The following is a 20,053-nucleotide window of genomic DNA, read 5'->3' as shown; positions in this document are numbered from 1 at the left end:
TCATGGGAAATGGTTGGGTAGGTTTTGCATGATCCTGGAGATAAGTATGAATTTAAAGGAAAACAAATACAACCAAATATGTTGAGCTTGAATTAAGAAGATTAAACAACATGTCTTGGTGAAGGTTTGTGTTCTGAGTCATTCGAGTTCAAAGTGGTTTTTAAATTCGGCCCAGTCACGTCGTCCTCATGTGTCATCACTGGTAACGTCCTGCTCTGGGACATGTGGCAGCTTGGATCCATGTATTTATACATTTCACACTGCTCAGCCAAGTGCGGCAGACATCTGTGAATCGAGTTCACTGGCACAGGCAAAATATGAACATTAAATAACACAGACTTAAAGAATTCAAAACACATTTATTTTAAATACAGGAAGAGAAAATGTTTATAAAAAAATACAACACAATTTGATGGAAAGTGAAAGTGTGCTCGAGTTAAATGCTGTTCCATTGGAGGGCTGCAGAGTTGTGCTGGTGGAGCTTTCCCCGAGGCCGTATGTTTTAAAAATAGACCGGGTTCCATTACGCTATTTTAGTCCTGAGGAAGTCGTTTTGGTCCTGATGGGAAAATCAGCCCACTACTTAAAACTATCAGGTGCGTCTGGGGTAAAGGCATGATGGGTAAAAGGCACCGACTGGGAGCCGCTCAGCATCACTGCAACATGATCTGTGGAGGCTTCAACTCCGATCCACTGTGCGGCTGCTTCCACTCAGCAGGATCCACGTTCCTCATACTGCTCCGGTACTGAAATGTCCCACTGCATGATGGGAAGGCGGCTAAAGAGTCTCTAGGCACCAATTTCATATCTAAGGCTCCAGTTAGCTTTTTTTTTTTAAAACAAATCATCTGTGTTGGGATTATTGTTTCATAGTTTAGATGTCAGGCTGTGTTTTTAAAATCTAAAATAATAGAACCCAAAGAACAAAACACTTGTTATTAACACGATTTGGTTCATAAAAACATTTCCACTAAATTCATTTTTCTTTAGAGTGTAAAAGCATTTCTCACACCCCTGAAACACTTTGAAATGAAGCTGAAGGATACAACATTAACACCGGAGGTAAATGTGAAGGTTAATACGAGTATAAAAGATATTTTGTGAGGAAATTGTTTGGACTCGTTCTGCTTTCAGTTATATTCAGTTGTGTTTGTGTTGTCACTTAATGCTCCTTTGATTAGTATTAACTGAAAGAAGGGAAGAGGACCTGCAAGGCATTGTGGTCTATTCACTGTAGTGCTGCTACATCAGGGTCAGTGTTGATCATCTAAAAATAAAGCCCAAAGTCAAACGACCATGAGTCTACTGTCAAGGACCAAAACAAATAGCAGCTGTTTCAGATATTTTTCTCAGTTTCTAAATAAAAAGGTAAAAGGGTTCATGTTTCACTTTGGTGTTTCAGTGGATGAGAGTTTTAAATAATGCAGCAGAACTGCTGGAGTGCCTTCTCCCAGACCGAGGCCAGCTGTGTGCTCCACCTCTCCACCGCCGCCTCCATCACTGTGCATGCAGACACCGCCGAGTCCCAGACAGATGTGAGGAGCTCGCTGCTCAGGCCGTGGACTACCTGACTGAACCGAGACAACAGAGAGAAGCCGAGCGACGCCCCCCCCACTGGGTCCAGCCACAGCGCAGCCAGCAGCAGCAGCAGCACCAGCAGCCCCACCAGCACCACGGAACAAGTGGGTTTGCACCACAGCTCCTGCACCGGGCTGTCGGCCTCCCCGCCGCCACATCTGCCACAGCAGCTCACCTTAGGGACCGGCGCTTCCTCCAGGCAGCCGATGGTCACGGCAGGCCAGCGCTGCTGCAGGTAGTCTGCTGCGCGGGGGGTGACGCTGATGTTGATCACCGAGGGCAGAGGGGTCTTCAGGAACTCCTCGACCCCCTCTCTGAGCAGATGCACCTTCTCCAGGAAGACCAGCGGTGACTCCTCCTCCTCCACTGACGAGCCCAGAGACACCAGGTCCAGCTGTTTCTCCTGCAGAACACAAGGCTGATCTCAGAGCTGCTGCAACTACGACTTAATTCATCAATAACCTGCTAATGATTAGAACAATTTATGTCTCTGAGTTTGGCCGTTCAATTTATTTTACATGTGCTGTGGACCAAATCAACCAATGTGAGGATGTCAGTTTTTTTATGCGTGACATCTCGTCTTCATCCTGAGTTTTGTGCATACTTTTTTTTGGTTTCAGTTTTGTGTATTAGAAACATGTCTCCTCGTTTGCTGTGAATCCTGCAGCCTCCTCACTCCGACACTTTACAAGGGGGCTGTGGTGGGAACACGTCTGAAGAACGTTCTCACACACAGCCGCTCTGGAGAAAGTCCAGAGTTCAGAGCATGTTTGAAAAAAGCGGAAAAACTGATTCTGAGGATCGACTTCACCAATTCATTCATTTCTTTAATCTTGAATTGTAAAAAAATAAGTGACAGTGGCGCTCCACCATCTGCTAAAACCTTTCCAGAATGCATTCGTTCTGTTGTGAGTTGATCATGTTTAATTCAGTATGTTATTTATGCTCTCTGAACATTGTAAATATTCACAATCTGGTGACGATGCTGATGTTTGCTCTGAATGGAGACACACCTGTATTTCCTTCACTCTGTGGATGAGTGGGTCGTAGGCCCGGGAAATCTCAGCACCAGCTCTATCCAGCGCCTCCAGGTACGCTTGTCTCTTCTTGGCCAGCACCGTCTTCAGCGTCTGAAAAAACTGATTCACGTCCAGCCGGTCCTGCCTCACCAGAGCCTCACAGCGAGCCTTCTCCTGCTCCAGCTGCTCCGCCAGCTCACACATCTGACAGAGGGAGAGAGGGCGGTCAGCGCAACTGAAGGGCTTTCACTGGAAGTTATCATTCGTTTATTTCCCCGACTCAGATAACAGCCGCGTTGAGGCGATTCCCAACCTGGGCCCATCTCTGCCCTGAGAGACTGGTCAGCAGTAACGATGGCGTCTGTTTCTCTCGGATGAAAGCCGCGTGCAGGTCGTCTATGGGATGCCCCTGGTGCTGCCCGACGGTCAGGCACAGCCCACAGATCAGCTGGCGATCCTGGATGCAGTACATGTTCAGCGGCTGCCTGATGTGCTCCGGACAGGACGGAGGCCGGGGCTCACAGTCACTCTGGTACTGAGACAGCAAACGAGCAAACAGACAGAGAGGTGAGCGCACGCACGACCCAGAAAAGGAACGGCCAATAAGAGGATTCCAAACTGACTGGTGGTCAGTGGGTAAAAGTTTAAGCCGAACACAAGTGGCTCTCTCTCGTACTTTCTCGATGATGGCCCGGAGAGACACGTTGGTGGGCAGGGCGTCCACGCCGGTCACGGGCAGCTCCATCACGCTGCGACAGTTGGGGCATTTCAGCGGCTGACGCAGCGGACGCCAGATGGAATAGTTGGTGGACGCCCGGAGCAAGTTGTCCAGGCAGGCCTTACAGAAGGTGTGAGAGCACGCCAGCACTCGAGGGTCGGAGAACAGAGAGTAGCACACGGAGCAGGTCAGGTCCTCCTCCAGGTTGTCCATGGTGGAGACTCACACTTGAGGGAGAAGGAGATCTGGCACCTGTCCAGCAAAACATTTCAACTTGGCACAAATGTACAGTGAATAACTCCTGGAGACTACTTGACAAAATGAAAAAGGGATGTGACGGTTGATCAAAGGTTTCATCACATTTCCAAGCAACAGTTTAAAGGTACAAGATTTTTCAAACGTGAAGATTTAACAGTTAAGTTCGTTTAAAAACAAGCATTTACTCATTTCACCGGTTCCCATTGTGTAGAAGCAGATTATATAAGGTTTTTTTTAGCTGACGTTGCCACTCGGGTGCGGCATTGTCATGATTGTGTAAAACCAACATTTCATCACCATCTCCAGACATCCCAGCTGTGACTGTGACCACTGTTATACAACCAGTGGTCACAGTCACCCGTTACATACAGATGAACTGTTCTGTGGATTGAAAACTTAGAAAATCCTTTAATTCATATCCTCGTTTACCATCATAAACACACTCGCCACTTCCCACTCACAGTACTGGCTGTTTTCATCTTTTTGTTGTGGTCTCTACTAACCAATTTTTTGGAATGTTATCCTGTTTATCTTGATTCACTATGACGTCAGTGATGAAACAGAATCAAAAAGTGCACCATTCGAGACGTCAGGTAAAAGAAAAAGACCGATACAAAGTTGGTTGTATTGGATTGAATTAGATAGTACAGGTTTAATTTATAATTTATGCTACTCGATAAAATAATTAAACCGGAGGGGCTGCACGATATGACCAGAAATCTTAAGATAGTCAGTGGATGTTGATATCAACACGATATCACTTTATTGCTTCAGGGTTTTGTCCCAGAGTGTTGAAGTATTTACAACTAACACGTAAACATTATACATAAAGGAGGCGGATCAGTGATGTGACCTAGCTTCTTATGGCCTTGCTTAATGCATGAATAAGATATTGTGATGTATAAGTTGGACTTTTGTTGAATTGTTATTGCTGAAATTGTTGTGATAATTATGGATATGGCTTTATGGCTCAGCTCTAATAACAAGCAGAGAGGATCTTTTATCTGGAAAACAATGAAACAGCCCAAAACACAGTTGAGCTCCTGTTACAGGATCAGGTGGGTGGGTGGTGTCTCCTCCTGTTACAGGGACAACAGGAGGCCTCGCGCCAGCACATAGCCGGTCCCCGCGGCCACAGACACACAATGTGGGTCGCTTGTGTAACTAAACCTGCAGCCATGTTGGCGCCCAGATTCAACCAGGTGACCGGGGTCCTGCTGGGGCTTCGACCTCATCACACACTCCACTCTGCGTGAAGTGAATCCACGTGTGAAGAGGACACGTTCAAACATGATTTCTATTTCCACAACTGTCACTTTGACCCTGTGTGGTCATTGTGATCTTTTAATTGTAACTCACTTTAAAAAAAAAGGTCAATGTGGAGAAAACCTCAACAGTAAACGTGTAGTGCTCCTCAGAGTACAAGTATCTGAACTTGAATTGAAGCGAACTCAATTCTAAGATAAAAACAAGCGTCACAAGACACGTAACATTCGTCGCAGATACTTTCTCTGCAAGATGGCGACCGCTGGTTTATCGTGCAGTTCACTTACTGGGTTGAAGACAGAGGTTAAAGACGAGAAATTAAGTTTGAGCGAGACATGTTGGATAAAAACTCACCGTCTGCTCGGAGCAAAGTGTTTCTCCACAACAGAGACTTCATTTCCTGTTCCCCCATGGTGCCTTTAAGTGCTATCTGTAAATCCCGGCTGCGTAGAGCAACAGGAGGCGGATATATTTAATGTACTTTTAAGAGCACGTTCTAATACTAAACGATGTGTAGTGCGTTCTGGATTTAATACGATGGTTCTTTCTCGATATATATATATATATATATATAAAAAGGGAAAGCCTTCATTTGTATTTTATATGACGTTTTCTCCTCTATCACTACGTTGGGCAGCTGCAGCGAAAGCATCATGTTTCTGGTTTGGAAGCACGCATGCGCAAAAGCAGTCTCTCCGGCCAATCATCACAAGCCCCTTCTCGATTTGAATTTAAGCTCAAGGGTTGAGGGGGTAGGACGAAGGGATCTGGTTGTTTAATGTATTCTTTTTTTTGTGGAAAATCTGAATAAGAGAAAAAAGTAAATCACACCACTTCTTCACAACAGACCACACACGCACACACAGTCTCTCGATTTGGGTTTCACTATTTATTTTCTCCAAGACAACCTATCCTGTAGCCTATCTCCCCCCAAAAAGTTGTGTTTTTGGGAGCAAATCACCTTTTTTTCCTCTCCTTCCATTTAATAACTTTAGATTTGAAACCACATGTTTGCTAACAAGGAATGCTGCAAAAAAAAAAATACCCCTATGTTCAACAGAAGGTTTATGAGCACAATGTGTAATCATTTACTACAGTGTTTGAAGTTAACACAAAAATGAAAAAGGGTAAGCTTGTACACCTAGCTGGAATAGGAGGAGAGAGGAGTACGGGGCTAAGGACTGCAAGGTACTAAATGTACAGCAAACTTGTTCATGGGTTTATTTATTGTTCAGGAGAACCCATTCAGGACAATTCCCCAAATCTCCTTTGACCTTGAGAACAGGGAGGTTGAGTCCCCTCTTAGTCTAGCTGAGATACATTAGCAGAGTCATTACTGCCTGCTCCTGAAATAGTCATGATATTCTCAAGTATCACTAAAAAGCATCATTGGATTACTCTAGAAATACAACAAAGATTGTGGTTGAGTGATGCATATTGTTGAGGTTGCTGGCAGGTCAAAACCTATGAAACCGACCAACACTCCGTCAGAAAGACTTCAGGCCTCACTTTGCAGAACATGTGCAAAACCATAAAGATTATTTAGCAAATTGGACACTAGTGAGGGGTAAGGGAAGGGGAACATGTAACATTTAAGCACAGTTTTACTTAAAAAGAAAATTACACTGTATTCACAGCCTAAGGAAACTAAAATACCCTAAAAATAACTGTGCTATAGTTTAGTACATGCAAAGGTTATGATTCACAATACTACGTGAAATGGCCATTGTTCTTTTCTCCCTTGGTGATAAGTCAAAGCTATGGCAACAATACTGCGAAGCAGTGATTTTGCTGTAAATTGAAAGACAAATAATTCAGTGTCACAAGGGGAACAGGTCATTTGGTTGATTATAGTGATGGTGTCAGAATTTCACAGCATCAAGCCCATCTCTGGTGCGTAGGTTAGGTTTGTGGTGTGAGGGAGGAATACGATCATCGTCAATCACCTTTACAGAAGCGATGAAACTAAAAGCTGAAACTAAAAAGTATCATAAAAAGGAACACACTGGAGGCAAAAAGAAAAGCCCAAAAGCCACCAAATGCATCTTAATACAATGCACTGCTGCTCCACTCGTGCCAATAGCATTGTCCAGTGTCAATTTATACTAACATAACAATAATTCAAAAAAAAAAAAAAAAGGAAAAAGAAAATCCTTGTGATGACGAATTTTTTCATATCCAAAGTTCTTCCTTTTAGGGATTTAGAGGATCAGCCTCTCTTTCAAAGGCAGAATTTCTTTCCTGAAACCTTTGACAACCTCATTGTTGCGTTTCTCAATTTTGATTCTCTTCAGATGTTGTATTTGTTTCTTTTTCCACCCGTCTCTGCATGCGTTCTCACCCAGCCTTGCATACTCCAGTCACGCACGCAGCCAAGCACACACAACTCATCCGTCCATTCTCTCGCACATGCGACACGCGCAGTCTGACTCCTGGCCCCGCCCACCAGGGGGAGAGGATGGTGCCCCGTCAGGGGGGGCGTCTTGGTTGGAGGAGATGAACCTGGCTCCTCAGCACTGAGTCCAGACATTCATACACAATGGGTCCATTCACACACATGTCTGATAGCGTGGCCGATTGGGGGAGGGGCACGTTGAGGGTGGCGCCCTCTCGAGTCGGAGGACCGCAGAATTGTGATGGTTTGTGGTTCATCTCAGTTCATAATTATAGTTATATTCATTTCTTGATTTCTTATTTTTGGATGTCCTTGGTTCTCCCCAGGCAGACATCGAGTTTTTGTTGTCATTTGAAGTAGTTTTCCGAAGACGACAGCTCCAATAACACAATGTTATGTCGGCATGTCTCTCAACGCATTCGATGTAGATGTTTTGCTTTTTTGCAACATGTAGCCACTCATTCTCACTCGCACCCACTCGCCATCTCAAACTTCATTTGGGCTGGTTCCCCTGGAATGCCAAATGAAATCCACACATTTTTCTCTCAGATAAGATGCAGCCATGGATCCCAAGAGCTAAGCACAATGGATCAAATTTCTCACACTCTCGCTCTCTCTCGCTCTTTCTCTCCTAATTTTTTTATGTTGAACTGAGTGCTGCATCGTGAACAAAACTCCAGAATACCCCAGATGCCGTCTAGAACTGGAATCCCTCGGCTGGCACGTTGGCGGAGTTAAAGCCATAAGTTCCGCCCTGGATGGCTTCTGGGACCAGGCTGGTGTCTTCATCAATCTGAATGACACACAGTGCAAAGCAGTATTAGCAATGACAGTTGATCAAACAGCATCGTTGATCAACTCATTTAGAGAAAATAAAGATTCACAGCCTCATTGAGCCCAGTGACTTTTATATTATGTGGACAAAAGTATTGGGTGGCTGACAACACAGAAACTTATTCATTGTCATCTGACTATTTCTACCATATGCCAGTGGAACATGTCATTGGGCATGATAAATAGTTAACAAAATCAAAATGGAAGAATATTATATATATATTTACATATATTTAATACTTACATCATCAGATGAGAAGAATTGATCGATTATTTCGTAAGCCAATTTGTAGATGTCTTCATTTTCATGGTTCTGGAGTTGCTCCACCTTTTCCAAACCTGCGGGACAAAAACACCAGTTTGTACAACGATCGACATCAAATTAACACTTTATTTGAATGAGTAAAAAAAATAAACACAAACTCACCTCCGCATTCCTCAATGAGGTTTGCAATCGTTTCAGCCTCATCGTCAGCCATCTTGAGGATATTGCTGAGGCCATCGAGGACGACCTGCACGACCTGAGCATCCTTCACAGTCAGCAGGTTGCAGAACGGAGGGATCACCTGCTTCTCGATAAGGTGTGCGACCTGCAGACAGCAGAGGGACGATTGTACCGTGTGTGAGTAATTTGATAAGTCAGAGAAGGATGGAACACTTCATCTTTGTCGTTCTAAAAGCTCCCCATTTCAAAAGTAGATTTAAGAGTTTGGACCCAAATAATAAAATTGCTAGAGTGGTTTGGTAAAAAAAAAAAACAGCACATTAAGTGTGCCCCAATTGTTGAAACCTGTGGTTCTGCCTATTTTTTCTTTTTTTCGTAGATTGTTTCACCATTTCTATGACTCAGAAGTATTTGTTTCAATTCAATAACTATTAATTACAGTTTTACACAGATAAAATACCGTTAGAGAAACAATTATTTGAAAAGGCAGGGTTGTTTCAGGTTAAAATACTATAAAGCAAAAATGTTTCTTACCTGATCTTTCCTTCCACTTATTGTCAGGTTGCTGATGGCCCAGGCAGCTTCCTTCTGAGTGCCGAAGTCACCCTAAAATATAGGTACAATCAAAGTTAGAAATATGAACACGCGTTTGCTTTAACATTCAAAGAATTGTATAGCACATATTTGCAAATTATGCAGTACATAAAAAGGGAATAGATACAAACCTTGTCAAGCAGATGAATGATCATGGGGACTAGCTTGGCATCAATGACGGCCTGCACCTGCTGCTGGTTTCCTGCTGTGATGTTGGACAGGAACCACACTGCCTCCTACAGGACAGAAAGCACATGTGTCATTTTTCTACCAAGACCAGAGAGCAGGTTTTTTTGTCATCGTTTAAGCCATGTTTTGCAGACAGATTTTGTTTACAGGTTTCATTCTACCCCCAAATACCCAGGTGATCCCCACCCTCGACCTGACAAAAGGAGGCAGTCACGGAAATCAGATTGTGTAGACGACACATTCCTCTCGAGGGAGGTTGACTTTTAATATCTAAACTGGATCAGAACCCAGAGGTCCACTCGGAGAGTTTGACCCCTGGTCGAGACAGAGTGCTGTGGGCGAGGCGAGGGTGAAATCGAGGCTCTAATCATCGTCCGGGTCACAAACAAGGCCTCTTTTTGGAGTGACTGGTCTCAGATGCACTTCGATATCAGCAGGGACACATGGTCTCAGCACCCTTTGGCCAACAACCCAAAAGGTATCACACATTCAATCACAATCACACAGACTAGTACCCCACCCCCTCCCCAATCTGTCTCTCCAACTCTAAACCACCAGCTGCCGATGTCCTCTTCGTCGTCGATACCGTTGTCCTCATCCTCGCGATTCTCCACGTTTAATGTCCTACTATTAGCCATCTGCCATCTATTTTCTCTCACACAGCATGCACACTAGCACCAAGTCTCTGATTTCATCACTTCCAGATAACTGATGTTGCAACTCGAGATCGTCAGCGTGTGTGGATGGAAGGAAGAGGAGGAGAGCGGATTACCTTGTTGATTTTCTCCTTCGGGTGTGTGAGGAGGGCAGGGAAGTGGCTGAGGGCGTCACAGTTAAGCACCACCTGGGTCTGTTCATCTGTGCCAGTCACTATATTTCCAACAGCTCTCAGCGCTGCGGTCTGTGTGCGAAGAGGAAAACACATTTATTTCTAGAGAACCTCTTTCCTGATACCAAAGATGCTTGTTGTAGCACTTAATTCGATTTCAGGAGTTTAAAGGTTTGAGTCCAATCAAAGTGAAAATTATTTAAAAAAAAAATCTTGTTAGAAGAGTTTATTTAGTGTTTGTCATTTATCAATTATCCAATGTTATGATAAAACATGGAAATGACAGCACGGTTAGCACATGGCTAATTATTTGGATGTATATTATGAAATGTAATCACTACAAGTTGGTAGATTCTTCTGTAGAGATTGTTAGGAATCCCTCAGTCAGCACTAACTGATAGAAAATGAATATGGCTGAAATCACCCTGTAGGAGTACTCCCAAAGTTTATTAAAAGCAATTTTGTCCTCTGCATACCTGAACTTTGACCTCCTGGTGACTGAGCAGAGGAACCAGGTGAGGGACGATCCCAGAGTCGATGACCATTTGGATCTGCTCATTCCCGGCGTCCGTCAGGTAGGACAGAGCCCACACGGTGTCTACCAAGATCTAGAGGTCGAAAAGAAACAATGATTAATATATGTTTCCTTCTCACACTTCATGACACAGTGACTACTTATTAGGGAATTTCTTCTGGAAATACAGCAAAGGGCCATGGCACCACAGGATGTTTAAATTCAGTATACTCACACTGACATCGGTGTGGTGGATCAGCACGCAGAGAGCCGGCAGGATCTGAGAAATCAATTTAGAAAAGAAAAGTCACACATGTGGATAAGAACATTCCGATGTGATCCATATAGATTTGCTCATAGCTGCAGTCCCTTATTCTGCAATAACTGCTACACCTTTCTTCTTTTCTGCACTAAATAGCATTATAAAAACCTTAGGTAGACAAAGGGATGGATCTCTAATCTTCCTTAACTTTCGCTCACGGTCAAAGGCAAATAAATACACAAATGTCTCTCAGATTTCAGGCGAAGTATGAAAACATTCACAGCAATACTAACAAATACTGCCATTGTAAAAGTCATCAATGTTGGCATTGATATTAAAGAAATCCTATAGGTTTTATTAATAGGTCAAGCACCCACCCTCCTAATCTCTGTCCGCAGTCTTTTAGCGAAGATTACAGTCAGATAGAAGATAGATAGAAGTCTGTTAATAAAGCTGTTCCAGGTTGACACATGCTCCATCTGGCATTTAAGACATTACCATAAAAATAACTAAGATACAAGACAGTGTTTTAAATCCACTATTTAGGACATCTTACTTCTAACATGTGTGACTAAATACATATTTCTTTGCAAGTGCAATGATAAAGAACTTGATCCTTACCGTCCTCCCACCCATACTTCTTAAAAAACTGCTTTTTCATAATCACCCTGTTCTTTAAAGTGTGGCACAGCTCACTAATTTTCTCTGCAAACATAATGTACACACCTCTTGGATCGTCTCCATAGGTGGTGGAGGGTCCTTGTGGCGGCACAGGTTGACCATGACCCAGGTGACATTGCGGAGGAAGGTGATGGGGATGGAGGGACTGATGAAGGAGAGCAGGGGCTTCACCACACCCAAGCTGATCACGTAGTCTCTGCACTGAGGACCATCACCTGGATATAACAAACACACACAGAGGGAGAGTGTGTCATCATTGGGCAAACTACATTTATTTCCAATACACAAATGTTTAAATCACCAACGACTCACCTATGATGTTGCCAAGGGCCCAGACGGCCTGTTCACACACATTCTGGTGAGGAGAGTGAAGCAGTCTCAGGAACAGTGGCACAGCATCTACACACAAGGAAACAGATATTACTCAACCACTGGCATCTAATGATCGGATGTGCTGCTTTCATCCAGGTACAACCTCATGGAACATATGAATACCTTGAATAAGAACTAAATAATTTATACTCCAGCCTGGTTCAAGGGGGTGTAAGAGCATGCATTGCACCTTCAGTTTAACATTTTGCATCATCCTTAGAAATTGAATTATAAATGGGGCTAGTTTTAATTGTAAGTGGTGAGTGGGTACATTGCTCAATGGTTAGTGTAACCATCATGCAATGCAAGCAGTAGAGTAGTGATTACAGGGGAACAGAAATACTGAGAAGAAGAAAAAAGGAGGAAAAAAAGAAGCACTAATGAAAAAATAATATAAGGAAATACTGACAATTCTTCTGTTAAACTGACAACAGGATGTGATTGTTAAAATAATATTAGTAAAGTCCCCATATTTGGGCCATTAGCAGGTTTATAATCTTAATCCAAATGTCTACTAGAATGGGATCAGGAGCTGAAATGCTCAAAATGCACAGTATGGTTTACTGTTGTAGAATCATATTTCCTCTTGTCTGAAATGCTCAGCTTGAGCTCTTGGCCCACCTCCCAAATAACCCAATCTGCTCTGATTGGTCAGCTGGCCTGCTCATTTGTGATTGGTCAAGCAGAGAGTTTCTTGAATATTTCATTTCAGTGTTCTCTATGGAAGATGAATCCCCTCTTTGTCACAGACTTAGGCCTTTGTAACTTAACAGACTTTATTACTATGACACAATAAAGTTAAAGGACGGACTTGAGAACCATACCATGAGCACTTTATCAGGACATGAAAATAATCAAGTAAGGCTGGGAACACAACAGACCAGGGTTTTGCAAAAGGAAATTCATCAAACACACTAGATATGTAGCTTTTAAAGTTTCATGACAAACTGCTGCTCAAATAAATATATTAATAAGTTTATATTTCCACCGTCAACTGCATTCCTCACCAAAATAAAGCGAATCTTAGAAAATTACAGAAAAGATACAGAAAAAAGTGAACATAAAGGGAACAGGAAGATAGAAAAGTCACTGGACTTACTGGACTGGACCACAGCTTGGGTCTGCTCTGAGGTTCCAGATGCGATGTTGGTAAGAGCCCAGGCGGCCTCAAACTGGAGAGACGGGCTGCAGAGAGGTGAGAGGGGTAAGATTGATGAAGGCCGCAGAGGCAGTGGTACAATTTGTACAATTGGGACGGGGTGTCAAACAGTATGATTATACTGATGAGTCATTTGTGTTCCGCCCCTCCTCGAAGGTGAAACTAGGACACATTTATATAACTGCAGCACCATTCACATGCAGCCTGGGCCAAAACCCTGCTGCCTCATTTACATAACTCTGAAGTGTACATAAACTCAACATGATCAGGGAAAAGCTCCAACTTGTACTATTATTATCACACAAGAAGCAGGGTGATTCACTGCAACGTGCAGACAAACAGAATTGCAGACTGCTTACTTGTCATCTCTGTCCAGGCAGTGGACCAGAATAGGAAGGATCCCAGACTTGATCAGGTCGTCTATGGGAGGGTTACGGTCACTGGACAACAGCTTCCTGCAGAGGCAGAGGAAACAGGGTACCATTTGTCATACTCGCACAACTTTGCAGACACATTCCAACAAAACTTATGAGTCAAGGATGAGTCATCTTAAAATTGCAAGTCAATCACCGAGCGTATGATGCAACATCAGGTTTAGGTTGAAAGCATCTCAAAAATGTCTAAATAAAGCTGCAGGGCAGACTTCACAGAAAATATGAATAAATGACAAATAGTTTGTGGAATGTGAAAATGCTTCATAAATACCCCTGAACCAACTTCTCCAGGGCTGCACTGCTGAGCCGCAGTGCCATTTACAATGTCCATTAATCAGACCGTGCACCCTTACTGTATATCACTGCTGTCTAACCAAGCTGGAAAAACATTGAGGCCTTGGAATTGCAACAGTGAATGTATTTCGTAAGAGGCCATCCATTTTAATCAGATAACCTCTTAAGACGAGTCACTGGTGCAGAATCAATGGCTTACACACACACTTGTGATCCAGATGTGATTATTGATTACATTCAACCTGTTATTTTTACACAGCAAAGACACTGTCAATGAAACAGCATCAGTATTGTTTACATGGAATGAAAACTGGGTTTTGGTGATAAAGACAGTAGTAACACGATAACAATTGCAATCCACATTTTTACAAAATAAGACAAATCCAAGAGTGTAGGGGGAGTTCGGTCCTACCTTGCAGCCTGAACAGCGCTCAACTGGACGCCCTGGTTATCACTGGTGGCATTCTACAACACAACACACACAAGGAGACTGAGTCAGACGCAACATTCTAAATAATAAATCATGTAACTAGAAGCTGGATGCTGTCAAATGTTTACAATAAATGGCCATCAGCCACAGCATTAGATCAGGCCACTGGTTTTAATGCTGTGGTAGATTGGTGTAAATCAATCTAGCACAGCGTCTACCATTGAAGGAGATAACTTTTTCAGAAATCTCATTTGTAACTTAATTTGTAGTTTCCCTTGTTTTCTATGGCTGGACTAAATTAAAAAAAGTAACAGATCTACTATCACAACGTTAAATTGGTAACTGGTTGATGATCGGTGTAGTTATAACAACGAGTGTTGCAGTCGAGTCAGAAAACCTTGAGTCCTATTTAAAAAGTGTTCAAGTTCAAGCTCAAAACACCAAATAGAAATCTAAGTGGTGTCCCAATGACCGAAACCAGGGTCATCCAGGATTCAAATACATAAAAGTAAGATGAACAAACAAGAACATAATTTAAAAATCTCACAATATGAATAGATCTATCAATATCTTATGTAAAAAAATATTTTATTATTATTATTTCTCGGAAACTGAGTCCTCATCTTTAACTTCCAAGTTTGAACAGTCGATGATTGTGTTATCAAAACTTAATTCTAAGTAGAGTCACACGCTCTGGTTTTAAGGACTCAAGTGCTACAACACTGGTTATAACACACAGAGTTAAGACAAGCAAAATGACATAGTAGAAAAGCTTATAAATCAAACATCTTACTTACTTGTACTATCGCTTCGAGGGAGGTGTTTTGCTGAAAAAGAAACATTTCAGAAAATTATCAACCAAGAATTTTTAATCTGAAAACTTGTGCTGGTGCATTTTTAAATGTTGATTTGTCAAGAAAAAAGTCAACACTGTTAGACACAGCAGAACCCATTTATAAAAATGCCACATAAATACACTGAAAAACATGTATCATGGGCAGGCAGACATCTGTGAGCTTCCTGCCTTGCATGGAGGACTAGTTTATCTTTTCCATGTGAAGTTGATAAAGCAGAAAACAATGAGGCTGGCGATTAAGAAATGCCATCAGGAAAAAAGTAGGAACTAACAATCTAGTTTGAACCAATGTGGTGTTGTTGTTGTCAGTCAGCAGCCTGCATGTGCAGCCCAGCATTCAGCACGAGGATTTGCCAATTGGCATCTATTCCTGATGGCCAGTTCAGGGAGTTCAGGGGCCAGTCTGGACCCCGAGTATCACTTTCAATGAGCAACTTTCTAAGGCTGTGGGGCCTTAATTTATAAACCTTGCGAATGCTACTGGTAAGCCAGCAGTTGCAGCTAATTGCTTGTGCACCCACAAATTTAGATTCAGGGGACTAAGAAATTACTTTCAAATACCACGCTGATTGCAAATATATACTTGCAACAGATTAATATTTGTGTAATTTCATTTTGTGGCTGTGTAAAACAGGGGGAAAGTAGCTGTGACAAAACCTAAGGCAGGAAAAGAGACAAATAAAAAAAGAATACTAGGCGAGAGTGAGGATTCACGAAACATCTGAGGGATCAGAAAAGGGAATTTATAGTCGAACAAGCTCAGAGGCAAATGATTCACTTAGAGAGCTACCCACAATAGGCCAAACATTGGGGAAAAAAGAAAAAGGCAACACAATCAATGCATTTTTTAGTCTGACTGAACAGTCTCAATGCATTAATTGGTTTGTATAGTAGTAGAACTACAATGACCAGTAAGCTTTTCCACACAAGCCGCTCTAATATCATGCAGTGAGTCAGAGCGGCACGTCTTTGTTGATGTATTGCTAAGCAGCCCCTTCAGAACCAGCAGGCAGTTACTGTGATTGGATTTCAGAACTGCTGAGTGACCATTTTAACACAGCAATGGCACCACACTCAGATCTACAGTGATGGTGAGATTGTTGATCAATCGATTGATTGATTTATTCTATATGACGTTGCTGCTCTAAAACATGTCGGTTTGACGATTGCTCATACTGCACAATTGAAGGGAGGACGACTGAGAAATGAAATGTGGAGGCTTTGGTCCTCTAGGTTCTAGAGAAAAATTAAGAAAATATATATTGCATATATCTTTGTTTTAGCCTTGTACCTGTGGTAATAGTACCAACTACCTGGGAAGGTTTGCCTCAAATTTACCAAGCCACAGGATAACGTTCAAGCTAATATGTGCATTACAAATCATTTGCTGCACCTTTCACATCTACCACATTAAGAACTAGTAGTATCAATAGTCTAATCTAACCCTAAATCTACAAATACTCACAATAATAATTTTTACACTACCTTAAACTTAATCATTGAATTATGTCATCTAAAAATTAAAGAAAAAAACAGCCCACTGGTGTTGACTGTGGAGATTAAATAAGCAGGGCAGGATATACTTCAACCGAGGGATCCCTCTCAAATATTACAGAATGTTGTGTCCCAAAGGCCTTGAAAACTTCGACAAAAAAGACCACAACCCCCAATGAGGCGTATACTATTCTACAAGGGAAGTTGCAGAGGAAACAGGTGTCTTACTTCAGCAAAATGAGACACCGACCAGCACACACAGGGACAAACTGCACGTTTGTTCACACACACCCCACCCTACTGGCAACGAGCAGGGGAAGCTCAAAAGACAGCATCACATGGACCAAACGCCAGCATGCCCCTCCACCTCTCCAGTATTGATGCAGTGAAACGTAAAAAACTCTCTTGGTCAATCAGTCAGCAGACTAAGTCATGAGCTGTCAGTCCCACTGCTTCAGTCGTACATTCCAGGAGCCATCATACACTGCTCTGTCCTCAGAGGACAAAACCTAAAAATATAATCGACTCAGTTTCTCGGCAGATGCATTTCGAAAGCACAAAACAACACAACCGTACCGATCTGAAATCTCCGTCGACATCAGAGTCCTCGCAGATGTCTTCATTGGGCACATTTCTCCTCTTCAGAAGGTGCTCATCTCTTTTGTTCTGTGGCAGAGGGAACCGAAAAATCATGTCATGCATATTCCAGGAGGATTTATCAGTGAATAACTTCAAGGATAAACTGCAGCTGAAGGACCAGAATTGAATCGTGTTGTGCAAATAACCTAGTCAAATAGGATGTCCATTAGATTAAACTACAAAATACTTATGTTATTACCTTTCTGAGTTCCACCACTACCTCAGTCCTCTGTCTTCTCATAGTCTGTGGGAGAAAAATATCAAATTTAAGCATGGAGAGTTCATGAAACAAGGAAAGTTAAATCCCAACCTTCCCTTGAGTGACACCTGCTATTATAGGAGATTCAGGCAGTCGGAAATCAGGACCCCTGTTTGTGCGACCTGAGCTGATCAGGAGTCTTGGTCCTACCTGGGGGCACGCAGTCAACGGCCCACACACTGTATATGACTGCAGCCAACATCAATCTGACCAAATATGACTCAGCTTAAGTTACTGTAAGACACTAGACCACTGATGCCCACATCTCTGATGGATATCATTTGTATTTGTGATCTACCCATTAGAAACATGACGATAATGAAGAAACCGATGAGTTGCAAGATTGTAGCAAATACAACTGTAAGAAGCTCAACATTCATGAAGAGTTCAACATCTAGTTTTAGTTTTGGTTTCAACAAAATTGTTGAAACGTTGCTGAGGTTTCTTCATCTGCTCTTCAATCATATTATAACAAAGGCTATTTTAATATTGAATCTACTTGCACTGTTTCACACAACATTAATATCAGATCTCAATGCAAAGTCACTGCAGATTGTATTTTCTGTAAAGGCCATGACGCCGGATTAACACCCATGAGAAATTAAACTTATTGCAGGACTTTGATGGCAGACTGCAGCAGATCGAGTGAGTTACACACGTTAAACTTGCAGCTGGTCGTATGGCTTATTTGTCAGAGAACGTATGTGCCTCTGGTGCTCGTGTTGTTGTGAAAAGGCGACACAGTCTAAAGGTGAACCTCGCGACAGAAAGTACTTGTCAAACAGGATGTATGAGTAAATCCGGCTCATGTGCATGAAGCTGCTCTGTCTGTAAATCAACTGGTAGCTTATGGATCCGAGGTGTAGCTTTGATCCGGCAGTCATGTGATCGCGTTAACTCGCTGGTCACGATAACCTTGTTTTTCCAGAGCATGTGTCACTGTTGGCAAAGCACAATATGTAATTTTGACGATATGCAGCGTCTTGAAAAACCCCAGGTGAATGGCCGGCGAGGAGACCGACTGGTTTCCGCCATTGTTTTTGGTGATAAAGACGGGGGATGGGTGGAACTGCGGCCACCAGCACCGCCGAGCTTAACGTTAGCTAGCACGCAAGTTAGCTAGCAGCACAGCCGGAATAACGCTAATTTACCGCTAGCCAATCAAGCTAATCCCCCATAAAGACACCACCGACGATGATTAAATGTCAGTGGAGGTGTTAAATTAAACATTTCCACTCGCTAACACACCGGGCTAAGCCGATGCGGTGGATGATATGCTTCACTTAAGCTAGCTCGTCCCCCGCGGGCCTGGCTAGCAGCGGGCTAGCCGAGCAAATCCAGCGGAGGCGATGAACTCTGGACTAGCTTCTCTGACATGTTTTATAACCAGCGCGGGCTCACGGCGTAGAGAAACTGCGGTGAAACCCGACAGGGCCGCGGGCAGCCATCCGACACACATTAATCTGATCTGCGAGGGCCCCGCGCGAGGCTTCGGGCTCAAAGTTTCCCCGATGGTGGAAAATTAGAAACGACGTCACAGGGACGCCAAGTGCCGAAGCTGGCCGCGAACAGAGCAGCGGCGGCGGCGAGGAAAAGAGGACATCCACGCCGCGCACCGTGCGCAACTTTTACCTCCAAATCACGGCCCTTATTCTTGAAATTCTTCAGCCGCTGGTTGTCCAGTTTCTCGCTGTCAGCCATGTTAGCAGTTCTGGTTGCGGTAAATAACAGTGCGACTCGTGGATCCAGCAGGCGAGCTACCCCCCGTTTTTTTCTAGTTCCCTTTTCTCAGGCTTTCGTTAGCGGACTATTTTTTGCTGCTGTGTCCGCGGTGCATACTGGGAATGCCGGTGGTGGAGGGCGGCCTCTCTGGCGTGGAGGAAGGGTGGGGAAACCCCCGGTGCTCTCATTGGTTTGTCCCTGAACCTCCATCTGCAGAGCGCGCCACACGTTTTCATCAACAACGAACACACAATATTTTTGAAAATCGTTTTAACCTTCCATTGCTGATCCCATGTGGGACATTTATGGTTCAGTGTGTGAGATTTGGGTGAAAGGGATCTATTGGCAGAATTTTATTATAAAATAGTCCTTGTGATGTTTTGACTATTGTGTTTTTTATCTAAATTGTACAAATTGTAGGTTTCTCTGCTCTAGAATGGGCCCTTTGTGTTTAAACACTATATATCTGCATCAGTAGTGGGTCCTCTCTACGGAGGCCGCCTTGTTTTTTACTTTTATCCAACCAGGAAAACCTTAAACTTTTTTTAAGGTTTTTATGACAAATGAAGGCCACCTCATGTTTTGAAAGGGAGGGTGACGTACGGGGTATTCAGCTGCAACATGACACTTCACCACTAGATATCACTACATTCTACACACTGAACCTTTAAGAAGAGAGGTGTCCCGTAATATTTAGTCCATCCAAATGCAACTCACACAATAGTAAGGTTATCAGAAACACACCTGTACCACTAATACAGTTCAGTAGTATGTCATATGTCTACATTATTGTTCAATATACTGTGACGTAT

At 43.0% G+C, this 20,053-nt stretch overlaps 2 protein-coding genes across 3 annotated transcripts; both read right to left on the bottom strand.

Annotated features, from left to right (window-relative positions):
* Window positions 1-339: 339 nt before the first annotated feature.
* On the bottom strand, window positions 340-5,316 carry trim59 (tripartite motif containing 59). Of its 2 annotated transcripts, XM_062386750.1 has the most exons (5): window positions 5,194-5,316; window positions 3,274-3,567; window positions 2,911-3,132; window positions 2,592-2,801; window positions 340-1,981 (listed from the first exon to the last, which is right to left on the bottom strand). In XM_062386750.1, exons 2-5 carry the CDS (start codon window positions 3,526-3,528, stop codon window positions 1,415-1,417), a joined length of 1,254 nt encoding a protein of 417 aa, XP_062242734.1. In that variant the 5' UTR covers window positions 3,529-3,567; window positions 5,194-5,316; the 3' UTR covers window positions 340-1,414. The 2 variants fall into 2 exon arrangements, with proteins under 2 accessions (XP_062242734.1, XP_062242735.1); XM_062386751.1 differs by lacking the exon at window positions 5,194-5,316 and having other exon boundaries at window positions 3,274-5,187.
* A 391-nt stretch (window positions 5,317-5,707) lies between these two features.
* kpna4 (karyopherin alpha 4 (importin alpha 3)) lies at window positions 5,708-19,379 on the bottom strand. The gene is made up of 17 exons (XM_062386748.1): window positions 19,152-19,379; window positions 17,460-17,504; window positions 17,198-17,287; window positions 15,069-15,098; window positions 14,254-14,306; window positions 13,473-13,568; window positions 13,054-13,139; window positions 11,895-11,981; window positions 11,628-11,797; window positions 10,875-10,919; window positions 10,602-10,733; window positions 10,069-10,197; window positions 9,239-9,343; window positions 9,048-9,119; window positions 8,496-8,658; window positions 8,313-8,407; window positions 5,708-8,027 (listed from the first exon to the last, which is right to left on the bottom strand). The coding sequence occupies exons 1-17, from the start codon at window positions 19,218-19,220 to the stop codon at window positions 7,932-7,934; spliced, it is 1,563 nt and encodes a 520-aa protein (XP_062242732.1). The 5' UTR covers window positions 19,221-19,379; the 3' UTR covers window positions 5,708-7,931.
* Between the last annotated feature and the right edge of the window lie 674 nt (window positions 19,380-20,053).

This window comes from Platichthys flesus, chromosome 4, assembly GCF_949316205.1.
Source record: "Platichthys flesus chromosome 4, fPlaFle2.1, whole genome shotgun sequence".
Lineage (NCBI taxonomy): Eukaryota > Metazoa > Chordata > Actinopteri > Pleuronectiformes > Pleuronectidae > Platichthys > Platichthys flesus.
This window is presented reverse-complemented; position numbering and strand designations above follow the sequence as displayed.

Coding starts and splice junctions, on each gene's coding strand:
- trim59 (XM_062386750.1), bottom strand. CDS start 3,528: ATGGACAACCTGGAGGAGGACCTGACCTGCTCCGTGTGCTACTCTCTG. Junction 3,133..3,273: donor TCCGGGCCATCATCGAGAAA/GTACGAGAGAGA, acceptor TTGCTGTCTCAG/TACCAGAGTGACTGTGAGCC. Junction 2,802..2,910: donor CAGGGCAGAGATGGGCCCAG/GTTGGGAATCGC, acceptor TCCCTCTGTCAG/ATGTGTGAGCTGGCGGAGCA.
- kpna4 (XM_062386748.1), bottom strand. CDS start 19,220: ATGGCTGACAGCGAGAAACTGGACAACCAGCGGCTGAAGAATTTCAAG. Junction 10,198..10,601: donor ACCAGGAGGTCAAAGTTCAG/GTATGCAGAGGA, acceptor CTTCGCACACAG/ACCGCAGCGCTGAGAGCTGT. Junction 9,120..9,238: donor TCATTCATCTGCTTGACAAG/GTTTGTATCTAT, acceptor CCTATATTTTAG/GGTGACTTCGGCACTCAGAA.